This window comes from Leucoraja erinacea, chromosome 10 (genome assembly GCF_028641065.1).
Source record: "Leucoraja erinacea ecotype New England chromosome 10, Leri_hhj_1, whole genome shotgun sequence".
NCBI classification, from domain to species: domain Eukaryota; kingdom Metazoa; phylum Chordata; class Chondrichthyes; order Rajiformes; family Rajidae; genus Leucoraja; species Leucoraja erinaceus.
The window spans coordinates 50,022,490-50,036,808 of record NC_073386.1 but is presented as its reverse complement, the minus strand read 5'-3'; the positions used below and the strand labels follow the sequence as shown (position 1 = coordinate 50,036,808).

The window sequence follows — 14,319 nt, the reverse complement described above, 5'->3', positions numbered from 1 at the left end:
TATTACATTTATATCACCAACTAATTTTACCTTTAAATTTAACTAGTTATTCAGTGTCAATAATTATACGATCACAGTGTGCTCGCTTGGGTCACTGGGTGTTACATGTGCAGGGAGACTAGAGAACTTCCTTTTCCGAATACAACGTAATGCAGTTGTGGCTGAATTAGTATAGCAGCAATATCAGTCTTTGTTATTGTTTTGTTCAAAGTATGTAATATTGTATCTACTGACATTTTGCCAATCCATATTCTGAGATCTTTGTACATATTGATCAAAATGATCTGTTGTTAGATCATTGAAATCTATCAGATGTCAGAGATATATATAACAGACACACAATGGGTACAATGCTAAATAATTTTCCATGAAGTACTTTCCCAATGAAGAATGCGTATATGTTGTTCTTGGGAAGTATTTGAATATTTCACCAAGGGGTAAGAATGAGCCAGTAATCCATCGGATGATTGCTATTTCAGTAGTTCGGCAGATGAAAAATAACAATGTCAAAGCCAAAATAATTCCTAAGGAATGAGTAAGAGAACTCTGAGGAAGAATTCTAGTTTCCAGCTCACAGATAATGATCTATACCAATGATGATCTTTTTTCCATATGTTATACAGTTCTGTACATCTGCCTGGTAATTAAGTATTCTATTAAATAGATCGCACGGCTACCAGACACCTAATATTGCTTTAATGTACTAAATACTGGTTGGCTAATTGAGTTATTCAAAAGATATGAGGTACCTCTTATAATTAAATAAATCAGCTGCAGCACAACATAGCATTGTCTGTTTATAAGCCAGCATGATTCCACTAATAATCTGTGGCTTCCATCTGATTCAGCATTCCCAGTATTTCTATTAGACACTCATGTAAACCACACTGATGCATTTTCTTCTGAAGATTAGTAATGTGTAATTAGTAAAACCCCTGTCCCATGGTACGAGTTCATTCCAAGAGTTCTCCCGAGTTTGCCCTGATTTGAACTTGGAGATTTACGGTAATGGCCACTTGTCGGTACTCGGGGCTCTCGTGGACATTTTTCATCATGTTGAAAAATCTTCATGAGTCTTCCTGTGCTTACCTGCCGTTAGCGAGTCTTCCCGAGTACCTGCCGTTAGCGCTAAGAGACGTCCCTGAGCTCCGATGTACCCGCTACGTGCTTACCATGAGTTTGATTTTTTTTTAAACTCGGGAGAGCTCTTGGAATGAACTCGCACTGTGGGACAGGGCTATAACTGTGAGGAGGATGCTATGAGGATGCAGGGTGACTTGGACAGGTTGGGTGAGTGGGCAGATGCATAGCAGATGCAGTTTAATGTGGATAAATGTGAGGTTATCCACTTTGGTAGCAAAAACAGGAAGGTAGATTATTATCTAAATGGTGTCAAGTTGGGAAAAGGGGAAGTACAACAGGATCTGGGGGTCCTTGTTCATCAGTCAATTAAAGTAAGCATACAGGTACAGCAGGCAGTGAAGAAAGCGAATGGCATGTTGGCCTTCATAACAAGAGGAATTGAGTATAGGAGCAAAGAGGTCCTTCTGCACTTGTACATGGCCCTAGTGAGACCACACCTGGAGTATCGTGTGCAGTTTTGGTCCCCTAATTTGAGGAAGGACATTCTTGCTATTGAGGGAGTGCAGCGTAGGTTTACAAGGTTTATTCCCGGGATGGTGGAACTGTCATATGCTGAGAGAATGGAGCAGCTGGGCTTGTATACTCTGGAATTTAGAAGGATGAGAGGGCATCTTATTGAAACATATAAGATTGTTAAGGGTTTGGACACGCTAGAGGCAGAAAACATGTTCACGATGTTGGGGAAGACCAGACCCAGGGGCCACATTTTAAGAATAAGGGGTAAGCCATTTAGATCGGAGATGAGGAAACACTTTTTCACACAGACAGTTGTGAGTGTGGAATTCTCTGCCTCGGAGGGCAGTGGGGGCCGGTTCTCTGGATACTTTCAAGAGAGAGCTAGATATGGCTGTTAAAGATAGCGGAGTCAGGGGATATGGGGAGAAGGCAGGAACGGGGTACTGATTGGGGATGATCAGCCATGATCACATTGAATGGCGGTGCTGGTTTGAAGGGCCGAATGGCCTTCTCCTGCACCTATTGTCTATTGTAATCCTGCAGTTTTCAGCAATTTTCATATACTCTTGATGGTTAAGACAAAGTCCAGGAAAAGTTTCTCCTCCGATGTAGACTCAAGTCAACTGCCAGAAAGCCCCCAAGATAATCTGGTGTCACTCCCTGTTTGGTTTAGATTTCCGTAGATTGACTAATTACTTCACAGCTGAAGATGCATGCTTTTGCAAATTCCAATAAGCATGCTTAAGAATAGACATACGCAGAAAGAAAACAGAAATGCATAAATGGAACATGGCCATGAAAATGGAAGCTAAATCGTGTACTCATGGCAATTTTTAGTTAAGATTGTACAACGTATAAAAAGTATAAAGCTGGCTCTTGCTTCCACTTAATCATTGGCAAGAGTATGAGAAAAACTGTCTCATAACTGTGTTGGAAGCCTCTTTAGATGATTATCCCTTTCTTTACTGGTTTAAATCTGCAATAAATTTAGCCAAAATACAACTAAAATCTATTTTTATAAGTCTCACTGAGAACATTAAAACTGAAACTAAATTCAGATTCAGATTCAATTTTAATTGTCATTGTCAGTGTACAGTACAGAGACAACAAAATGCATTTCCCCTTAGATTGTAAAAGGGTTTTATATCAGTAATTATAGTTTATGTTAAAATTATACCCCCTATTTTTTAACTTTTAAAAAAATCTCCAATCTTTCCTGATTACATAAGTACATATTGAAAAACTGAAATGTTTGCCTTGTTAATTGGATATAACAAAGTTAAAGAGTGAAGTGGAAGTACATCCAATGAAAGAGAGTGCCTAACATTGTAGATACTGATTCAGAATTACTGTCATTTTGGACAACACAATTCACATCATGTGAAGCAATTCCATTTTAATTCCTTACTTTTAAAAAGCATGAATGTACTTAAATATATTATGATACAAAAGTAAATACTATTTGATTAAATGTTAATGAAGGTGTAACCTAAGCAGAACAAAGGTAGATTAAAAATGCTGGAGAAACTCAGCGGGTGAGGCAGCATCTATGGAGCGAAGGAATAGGTGATATTTCGGGTCGAGATCCTTTTTCAGACTGATGTGCGTTTGGTGGGGATGGGAAGAAGAAAGGAAGAGGCGGAGACAGGGGGCTGAGGGAGAGCTGGGGAGGGGAAAGAGGGAGAAAGCAGGGACTACCTGAAATTGGAGGTCAATGTTCATACCGCTTGACTTCTCCAATTTCAGGTGGTCCTTGCTTTCTCCCTCTTTCCCCTCCCCTTCCCAGCTCTCCCACACCTTACTGTCTCCTCTTCCTTTCTTCTTTCCGCCCCCACCACTCCCATATCAGTCTGAAGAAGAGTCTTGACCCGAAACGTCACCTATTCCTTCGCTCCATAGATGCTGCCTCACCCACTGAGTTTCTCCAGCATTTTTATCCACCTTCAATTTTTCCAGCATCTGCAGTTCCTTCTTAAGCCGAACAAAGGATAACCATATCTAATGTGATCAATCTGAGGGATAAAGTGTAGAATTGGGTGAAGCATAGTTTTTCAAAATGCCATGAAATGTATTAGACTGCAACAGTGGATAAGTTATAAAACAAGGAAAAACAGGTGGAAAAAGGAAATGAGAAACAAAGATAAGGATTGAATGGGAACCCTAAAAGTTGTAACTAAAGATTGAACTAAATATATATAGCACTAAAAGTTGAAATGTTATTTTGTTGTACATAACTCATAAATGAACCTGAAAGCAAAGGTGCAGGAGAACCTTATGGTCTTGGTGTAGAATTTTACTTTTCCAATGCTGAATAACCTGTCTGAATTTTGAAGGCAGCGCTTCTTATGAAGTTATATCCAAAGGATGTCAAACAGATGTCCTGAGCTTATTTGCTATTTTGGGTGATAGGAATGCTGGCAATTTAATTGGGCCTATAACCTGACTCAAGGGACACACGAAAGGAATGAGGGCCTAATTACATTTTCTGTAAATTTGCCAAGTTTATAAAAAAACATCCAAGGATATGAAGGTAGTTACTAAAATTCCAATTGTTAACTTTATGTTCCAGAGGCATTTCTGGAAAATATACACTAATAAGTGAAAAACCATCAGAAAAAAAACCCTTAATTTATTTAATGAGGTATCTCAGAGCATTTTGCAGGATAATTTGTCAATGGTTCAACAGCGTGTTTAGGAAAAGGAATTCAGCTAGAAAATGGCTTGGATCACACATTCACAATCCTGGCTGACTCCTCTTATTTGGGCTGCATTCCATGGCCTTACAAAGGGCAGGGAGCTTTTTTGGCCATTTTGCTGATGTTCATCTGGAGAGTGGATTCCTCTGGCTCCATTCATGGTTTTATTTACTTCTTGGATCAGCAGGCCAATATGCACCATACCTCTGAAGAAGTAAGTCTGAAGAAAGGTCCCAAGCCAAAACCATCCATCCATTTTCTCCAGATGCTGCCTAACCACTGAGTTACTCCAGCATTTTGTGTCTATCTTTGGTGTAAACCAGCACCTGCAATTCCTTTTTACTGCACTTCACCTCCTCCATTTAATAGTGCGGCACGATGGTGCAGTGATAGAGTTGTCGTCTTACAACGCCAGGGACCCAGTTTCAGTCCTGATTAGGGATGCTTGTCTGTACGTAGTTGATAGTTTCTCCCCGTGATCTGGGTGGATTTTCTCCAAAATGTTTGGTTTCCTCCCACACTCCAAAGACGCACAGGTTTGTAGATTAATTGGCTTGGTATAAATGTAAATGGTCCCTAGTATGTGTCGGATAGTGTTAATGAGAAGGGATTGCTGGTCATCATGGGCTAGGTGGGCCAACGTGCCTGTTTCCACACTGTATCTCTAAACTAAACTGGCTTGAGAATTTATAAGCACCCTTGCATATTGTTGCTGATATTCCAAGGACCAATATGGCAGCAGTAAATGTCATATTTTAAGAGCTGCTTTCAGTTGAGAATTACCCTTGAATGTACTCCACAACTCCTGGTCAGAAAGTTGACAGCCTCTCTATTTTTGATGTAGTTATTTGAGCAGTCTGGGAATTAAATGTACACTGGAGACAAAAAACACCTGAAAATAGGCACCAGAAGATCATCTGCTTTGAAGTTGTAGATCTACTTTACTTTTATATAGACAAAATCATCACATTTGGGAACTAAACCAATATCTAGATCTGCAATGTGAAGCTCAGAAACTGTTGGAAAACCTTCAACATGTACCGCCACCAATCCAATTAACCAAAAGCTTTTGAATGGACTTCCAAATACACATTAAAGGTTGGACAAATTTGGATCGGTTTCTCTAAAACGCTGGAGGTTGAGGGGAGACCTGACAGAAGTATAGGAAATTATGAGAGATAAATAAAGTAGACAGTCAGAACCTTTTTCCCAGTGTGAATATGTCAAAGACAAGGGGGCATAGCTTTAGGGTGAGAGGGGCAAAGTTTAAAGGAGATATGCGGAGCAGGTTGGGTGTTGGGTGCCTGGAACATGCTGCCAGGGGTGGTGGTGGAGGCAGATACGATAGTGGCATTTCAGAGGCTTGTAGATTTTAGAATCCTTTTATGAATATTTTGCTAATTAGATTTTGGAAGCCAACATACGTCACAGAATTTACACTATCAAATGCAGAATTCATAGAAAGACACTAACACCTGTGCCTGAATTTCTGTTAGAGGTTTTCCCTGAGCGATGCTCTGAGCCAAAGTTCATGCTAGATACTGAGAAAATGCTCCAGCGACTTTCTTAAATGGAATTTGACCTTGTCGTGCAAAATTCATCTTTTTTCTGCACTATCTTTTATGCCCTGTGGACACTGGCGTGGAATACTCAGCGATGTGCAGTCTTATTGTTTCCAGGGAAGAGTGATGTTTTTTGTTGCAAAATTTCCATTTATGGTGGAAAAATAAATGGTAATGAGAATATAGATACAAGGAACTGCAGAAGCTGTTTTACAAAAAACGCCACAAAGTGCTGTAGTAACTCAATGGGTCAAGCAGCATCTCTGGAGAGCATGGATAGGTGACATTTTGGGTTGGGGGGGGGGGGGGGGGGGGAAGGAAGCTGAAAGAGAGGAAGAGCAGGACAAAGCCAGATTAGTAAAAGGTTGATACAGGTGATGGGGTACAAAGGCCAGAGATGAAGACAGAAGGTATGAGACTTAAAGGGTAGAAGAGTTGTGAATTGTGAAGCTAGAGAAAGGATGGGGAGAGGGAGGGGAGAAAAAGGTGTAACTCCAATTGTCGGGGGGGGGGGGGTGGGGGGGGGGGGGGGGGGGGGGGGGGGGGGGGGGGGGATAGGGGGGGGAAGGGGGAAGAATCTAAAATCAGAGAATCCAAATGTTCATTCCGTTAAGTTGTCAGCTACCCAAGCGGAATAGTTTAGTTCATCGTCACGTGTTCCGAGGTACTGCAAAAAGTTTTTGTTCCGTGTTAACCAATCAGCGGAGAGACTATATGTGATTACAATTGAGCCATCCGTAGTGTGCAGATATATGATGAAGGAAGTAACTTTTAGCACAAAGTACAGTGAAGTCCAATTAAAGGTAGCGCAGGACTGCTCTCTAGTTGTTGATAGATGGGTTTGTATGTGACCTCATTCAGGCAATGGAGGAGGCCCAGGACTTAAAGCTCAGTATGCAAATGGGAAGAGGAGTTTAAATGATTAACATCATTGGGTGGCGCCGAGCGTGGCAGCCTCGCCAGCAGCTGCCTTTTTAATTATTTTTAGTCTGTCTAAAAGTTTTATTTTGGTCTTTTAGTCTTTTTTATGTGGGGGGTGAAGGGGGGGGGAAGGGGGAAACCGACGAGGATGCGTCTTTTCTCCGAGTCGCATCTTCTCCCTTTCCTGCCGGAAACCGGCCAGAGCTTCAGCAGCGGCGCAGCACTGAATTACCACCGCAGAGCTCCGGAGTGTTGGGCCAGCTGTTTAACACCGTGAAGCTGTGGTTTACGGAGCTTCTTAACGACTTGAACCTCTCGCAGGGGGTTGCCAGCGTTGAATCAATGCTCAGCTCAGCCTGTGGACTTCGGGAGCCGCAGTCTCCAGTAGGAAGTGACCGATTCAGAAACTCCAAGCCACTGAGAGTGTTCTCCGTTCTGACCCGGAGCTCCGATCATCCCGGCGAAGAAAGAGGAAGAGGACAGAACTTTATTGCCTTCCCTCACAGTGGGAAACGTTGATTCCGCGGTGTGGGGGATGGTCATGTTAAATTCTAAAGTGTATTGTGTTCTTTTTATTCGTATGGCTGTATGGTAATTCAAATCTCACTGTACCAATTGGTGCATGTGATAATAAATGTCTCACTTGAACTCTTGAGCAACCGGGAGATCCCTTAAGCCTTGGCGGCCTGAGCACAATTGTTTGACGAAACTGACGCTGAGTATACACATGGTCTTACCTATGTACTGAAGCCCACACCAGTAGTATGGGAATGGGAAGAGGAGTTAAAATGGTATGCAAACGGGATATCTTGTAAGCCTTAGTAAACCAACCATGTGTTATAAGGTCATAAGTGATAGGAGTAGAAAAAGGCCAATTGACCCATCAAGGCAACCCTCCATTCAATCATTCCTGATCTATGTCTCTCTCCTAACCCCATTCTCCTGCCTTCTCCCCATAACCTCTGTCATCTTCACAGCGTGTTGAGCGAACAGCTGCCACGTCTAAGCTTTATATTGCCAATGTACAGGAGACTATATCAGGTTTCAGTATGGAATGGGAAGAGGCGTTGTGATGGTTAACAATCGGGGAAATGTGGCCTCCTATACATTAACGAGACCAAGGATAGACTTGGCAACCATTTCGCCGAACATATGCACTGAGTCCGACAAGGCCTATGAGATCTCCCAGTTGCTAAACCCTTTAACTCCTCGTCACATTTCCATGCTTGCTTTTCTGTCCTGGCCCCCTCCATTGCCAGAGTGAGGCCACACACAAACTGGACGAGAAACGCCTCTTATTCTGCATGGATAACTTACAACCCAACGACATGAATGTTGAGTGCCCCAATTTTAGGTAACTACAAAACCCTCCCCCTCTCCCTTCTTCTCCTAACCACCCTCCACCTCCCCCACCTGGATTCACAATTCTCTCTCTCTTCTCCCGCCCACATACATTCCTTCATTTAGCTTCACAATTCGTAACTCTTCCATGTTTTTAGCACACACCTTCTGTCTTTTACCTCTGGCCCTTGTCCACCATCAATCTATAATGCTCTCCCCTCACCTGTATCAACCTATTATCAGCCAGGCTTGCCCCTTGTGTCCTCCAGTTTTCTTCCACCCCCCCCCAACAGTGAGTCCGAAGAAGGGTCCCTATCACCGATGCATCACCTGATGCATCACCTATCCATGTTCTCCGAAGATGCTGCCTGGCAATAAGAATAGCTGTATTGACCAACTCGCTCATCATTAATCAGCTAAGAATATTTCTCACCCATTTGATGTTGCTTGACCTGCTGAATGCTTCCAGCAGTATGTTTTTATTAAGAATAAATCAGTACTGGAATATTGCTGTTTTATGTAGCACAGTCTATTTTGCAATGTATTTAAACTGTCAAAGATCGGAAGGGCCCTGATTCTATTTTAGCTGTTATATTCTCACAGTCTAATAAATCATTATTTGGTAGCAGCTTCTGCAAATATTTAGACAAAGGTAACATCGGACATGCTTTGGTTGGACTTTATCTATATCTTCCCTTTTATTTGAAGCTGCGGTCGGGCACTGAACTTGAACAGGATGTGATGAACGATTGCCCAACTATTCAACCTCTTCACCCAGCAACTTCGCCATGCAGTGTAACAAGCAACACTATCGGAAGAACTTTAGTGGTCAACCATGAGCTATATCCAGGTATATTTTAAATACTTGAAATCATAATTGTTTTATTGATATAAAAGTTCCTCATTCACAAAGAAATAGTAAGATTAAACGCGAACTTACCAGTTTGAAGTTTGATCGTTATTTTATGAGGAGTAACGTTGAGGGAATAAGTGAAGAACCCCGCCAGGACGCATGCGTGTCATTCTTCAAAGCAGCGATGTGAAATCACAGATAACTGTAATGACTAAACATAGTAAGATTAGAGAAGAGATACCAGTTGAGTATATGATCAAGGGTGGGAGCGGAGGGCACGTATTCCCTCAACGTTACTCCTCATAAAATAACGATCAAACTTCAAACTGGTAAGTTCTCGTTTAATCTTACTATTTTACTTCGGAGTCACGTGAGTGACTACATGAAGATTTTAAAGCTCTGTGATTTCATGCCGTGGAAAAGAGTCCATGCATCACATCTGCCTTAATCATGGGGAGAATAGTGTTAACATCATTAAACATCAATATGATATTGAAAACCCAACGATAAATTTATTAACACCAAATTATAGCCCCTATTTATGGGGTAAAATTATATTACAGAACTTTAAATTGTTTCTGCAAATGTTCCAGGTTCAATGACTGGTTTGTTATAAAATCGTTGGAAGGTTTTCTCTGTTGACCATCCTGCTGTCTTGAGGATTTGGTCCATAGAAACATCCAACTTCATGGCTGCTGATGTAGCTGCAGCCCTGGTGGAGTGAGATTTAAAAATGCTAGTCTCTACTACAGCCTTTATTAGGACCTGTTTTAGCCATCTCGAGATGGTCTGGTCTGTCACTTTTTTGTGTGGCTGTTTGTAGCTGATTAAAAGTGACATTTCTTTGCCTCTGATGATCTTAGTATACTCCATATATAATAGTAAGTGTGTTACAATACAGAGACGATCATCTGTCGGGTAGGCCCTGAATTCTGTTTTTAGGCCTGCTGACCTCTGTCTGTTCTGTTTGACTAATTCATTGATGTGAAAAGTTAAATTTCCAGATGAAATAGTCATGTTGTCCAGCCTTAGTTTCTGTAGCGACTGGACCCTTTGTGCCGTGACCAAGGCCATCAGCATGACTGTTTTCATAGTCAGTTTCTGTAGGGACAGAGCTGTAGCTGGAGACCAGTTTCTTAACATGGTCAGTACAATGCTCACATCCCATATTTGGGAGTACCTGGTTCTTGGGGAATTAACATTAAAAATGCCCCTCATGAGTTTGGTTACCAGGGGGTGTGTCCCAACAGAATGCCGCTCTGTTCCTTGCCACAGGTATGTTGACAGAGCACTTCTGGCGCAGTTGATGGCACTATAACTGAGCCCCTCATCGTAATGGAGGCTTGCCAGGAATTCCAGAACAGACGGGATGTTCATAGATCTGTGGGTGATGTTATTGTTGTGACAGTACATTTCCCATTTCTTGATGTACACCAAGTACTGTTTTTTGGTTGACTGTCTGTGGGCCGCTGAAATAATATCCACTGTTCGGTCTTTCAGTCCCAGGTGTAGTAGAGGTGCTTTCAAACTCTACAAATTAATAGGTTTATATAATTATGACATGGGTAACTTCCCCTTGTTGCGGGATGAACCAGTAAATTAGGTCTATGATGGATGGTGATGCATGGTTCTAATACCATGTCGAGTATCACCGGGAACCATGGTTGAGTAGGCCAATCGGGTACTATCAAAATACCAGACGCAGAGTCTTGCTGTATTTTCCTTATTACCCGACTGATGAGGCAGAAAGGAGGGAATGCATAAATAAACAATTTCCCCCAATGCAGTGAAAATGCATCTGTTGCCGCTGCCCCAGGATCTGGTTCCCATGAAATGTAATTCGATAACTGGTGATTGAGCCTGGATGCGAATAGGTCGATATCTGGTGTTCCATACCATGCTGTAATTTCAGCAAATACATTTTTATCCAACATCCATTCAGTGTTTTCATTGAATTTGCATGACCTGGTGTCTGCCACTAAATTTAGTTTACCTGGTAAGTAGGTAGCTGATATCCAAATATCTCTCTGGATACACTATTGCCAAATTGTGCTGGCCAGATTGTCACATGATGTCGATTTGTTTCCACCCATATGGTTGATATATGCTACCACGGTGGTGTTGTCAATCTGTAGTCTAACATGCTGGTGATATAACCCAGAATAATATGACTTAAGGCCATGGAATGCACTTAACATTTCCAGGTAGTTTATGCCCAGTGTTTGTAATAATGATGCCTCCTGTGCATTCCACCTCCCCCACAGCTGGGGATGGAATTGGTAGCACCCCAACCAAGTGCACTGACATCAGTTTGTAGTACCATAGATGGGTTGCTGATAATGATTGGATTGGAACAATGTCTAATGTTATCTTTCCACCATTTTAGTTCCATTATGGCCTCTGTTGGTAGCTTCATTGGTCTGTCAAAATGACCACCATAAATTTTTGAGTGCTCGTATTTTAGCCCTCTGTAAATTTCGATAATGTAGAGGTCCCAATTGTGTGGCTGGAAATGCAGCCACTATTTTGCCAATTATTCTTGCTACCAGTCTGATGGATGGTTTAGTCATGTCAATGATTTTGCTGCAAGCCTCTATTAAGGCTGTAACCTTTTCTTTCGGCAAAGTCACTGACATGTGAACTGAGTTAATGGTGAACCCCAGATAATCCATTGTGTTAAATAACATCTGTGGCCACCTCTTATGGGTACTGTATGGTAAGCATCATTTAAATCGATGCTTGCCATGTAGTAACCTTTGGAAATCAATTGCTTAACAGTAACAAAGGTTTCCATCTTGAAATGAATATATTGTACGAAAGTATTAAAATTAGTCAAATCTATGATGATGCGACAACCACCATCTTTCTTGTTTATGATAAAGATTTTGGACACGATTTCCTGTGATTCATGTTGGGTTTTCTCAATTACTCCTTTTTTATAAAGCCGCTGTAGTTCAGCATGCGCTTTTGATTTTTCTTTGCCTGTAAGCACGAACATTCGGTTCGGTGCATGCTGAACTGGAGGATTATGTTTTTGTATAAATTCTATGGTATAACCCTATACTGCTTAAAATATAAGTGTCGGTAGTTAAATTATTCCATGCATCCAGATAGAATTGTAATCTCCCACCAACCTCCATGCTCCCTTTAATTCGTAAGGAACCAGACCCACCTACCTCCATGGTTATTAGTGGTAGGTTTGTTACTTTTTCGGCATCTTCCGTGGACGTTGAGGCGCCGGTGTCTGGATCTGTAGTTGGGTTGGTGTTGAGGGTTAGCGCATTTCCCAGGAAGGCCGGTCTGGGCCATGGCCTAAAAAAGACCGGTGTTGAGTGTTCCTGGCCTTCGAGCTTTCACCAGTTTGTCTTGGCCGACTGGTGGTGCGTAGGGGTGCTGTTTCTGGCCGAAGTAGTTTTTAGACGTTGCTTTAATGAGCCCCAGGGTTTTAGCCTCTTTGTCAAGTTCTTTTACCTGTTTGGATAAGTCACCTCCAAATAGTAATATTGGTGGTTTGGAGGTTCCAGGTTTGTATAGGCCTGCAAATTTGGGGTCTAAAGCCGGTTGGATGGCGCTCTTCCTAATACTATTTAACTCGTATTGGGAGTTGCAAAATAAAGCCAGTGCATCCTGGTGATCTTGTGTCATGTCTTTTTCGTTTATTGTGCGGGTGAAAGCCGTAATTCCCGCTATTAGGACTTTCAGAACTTTCTGTAGTTTCAAGTCTCTGGCTCTGATTGAGGCTCCGACATGTTTCCAAATACACTGGTTGACACTGGGAACATTCAGTGATTTGCAGTTCCCTGGTGGTAAATGTCTTGCTGTGGTGTCCAATAATGCCTGTCCTTATAGCTGGTTGAATGACATGTAGTCGATACTTGCAGCTATTTTAGGCTCCAGGTTTTGGCCTGTTTGGTCGGGTTGAATGAACTGGGACACCATATCCAATAGGTTTTCTTGCACCCCATGCACACTGGGGGTATGTTCTGCACACTCTTCTTCAGGGTCAGCCCAGAATTGACCCTCTGCACTCCCCTCTGATGAGGGAGAAACACTGTGCAGCCCTACAAGAGGTACTGCTGTAGGACTTACTAGTGCCCACTGTGACTAGTCTCCATATCCCGGAGCCTGTCACTTTGGAGTATTTGCTCCAACAGCCGCTCCGACTGACTCCAATGCTCTCGGGCACTGGCCGCTCGCGGCTGCTCCTGAAGCCGCTCCAACCGGCTCCAATGCTCACGGGCACTGGCGGCTGTTCAAAGTCGGACTCATCAGAGTCAACGACTCTGTTAGTTTTTTGCTTCGCTTTACCGCCCGGCCGTGGCCGGTGCGGGAATGAAGTCGGGCACAGCTGTTCCCATTATGGGAGATTGGCTGCTGCTGCTGCTGCTGGCTGCCCGCAACTCTGCGGTTCTCCCCCGCCAGCTTTTTTGCAGCCTTCTCAGTTTCTCGTGGATCTGTCCATGCCTCCACCTGTGAAGTAAGTGGAAAGAACGCAGAGTCTCCTTACCTGCTGTTCCCGGCTTTCAAATTCTGCCGCTAAGGGGAGCCCCTGCTGTGACTCGTTGCAATGCGTGTAGCGATATGACACGCATGGGTCCTGATGGGGTTCTTCATGTATCACTCACATGACTCCGAAGTAAAATTAGTTTATAAAGCCCACCACAGTGGTTTTGTCTAAAATAAGAAAACTAGGTTTTACTAGAATGTTGCCTGGGTTTCAACAACTAAGTTACAGAGATAGGTTGAATAAGTTAGGTCTTTATTCTCTGGAGTGCAGAAGGTTAAGGGGGGACCTGATAGAGGTCTTTAAAATGATGAGAGGGATGGACAGAGTTGATGTGGACAAGCTTTTCCCTTTGAGAATAGGGAAGATTCAAACAAGAGGACATGACTTCAGAATTAAGGGACAGAAGTTTAGGGGTAATATGAGGGGGAACTTCTTTACTCAGAGAGTGGTGGCGGTGTGGAATGAGCTTCCAGTGGAAGTGGTGGAGGCAGGTTCATTGGTATCATTTAAAAATAAATTGGATAGGCATATGGATGAGAAGGGAATGGAGGGTTATGGTATGAGTGCAGGCAGGTGGGACTAAGGGGAAAAAAAAATTTGTTCGGCACGGACTTATAGGGCCGAGATGGCCTGTTTCCGTGCTGTAATTGTTATATGGTTATATGGTTATATAGGTGACCTACTCCTTTCAATGTTATATCCCAGAGTTACTGAACTCATTCCGTGATACCTTTACCTTCCAAACTCCCTAATTTCAAGAACATCAAAATCTATTCCACTGTTTGCTTCCATTCAGTCTCTCTTCCTTCCCCAGACTTTGTTTTTTGCCCTGCTCTTGTT

General features: G+C 42.6%; 1 protein-coding gene across 5 annotated transcripts in view; it reads left to right on the top strand.

Moving 5' to 3' along the window:
* Positions 1-14,319, top strand: part of LOC129701169 (zinc finger protein GLIS1-like) — a 300,889-nt gene that overhangs the window by 242,621 nt on the left and 43,949 nt on the right. For all 5 annotated transcript variants that reach the window (XM_055642225.1, XM_055642224.1, XM_055642222.1 and 2 more), the window contains one exon: positions 8,828-8,969. In XM_055642225.1, coding sequence (XP_055498200.1) covers positions 8,828-8,969 — 142 coding nt within the window. The remainder of the gene's footprint in view (positions 1-8,827; positions 8,970-14,319) is intronic.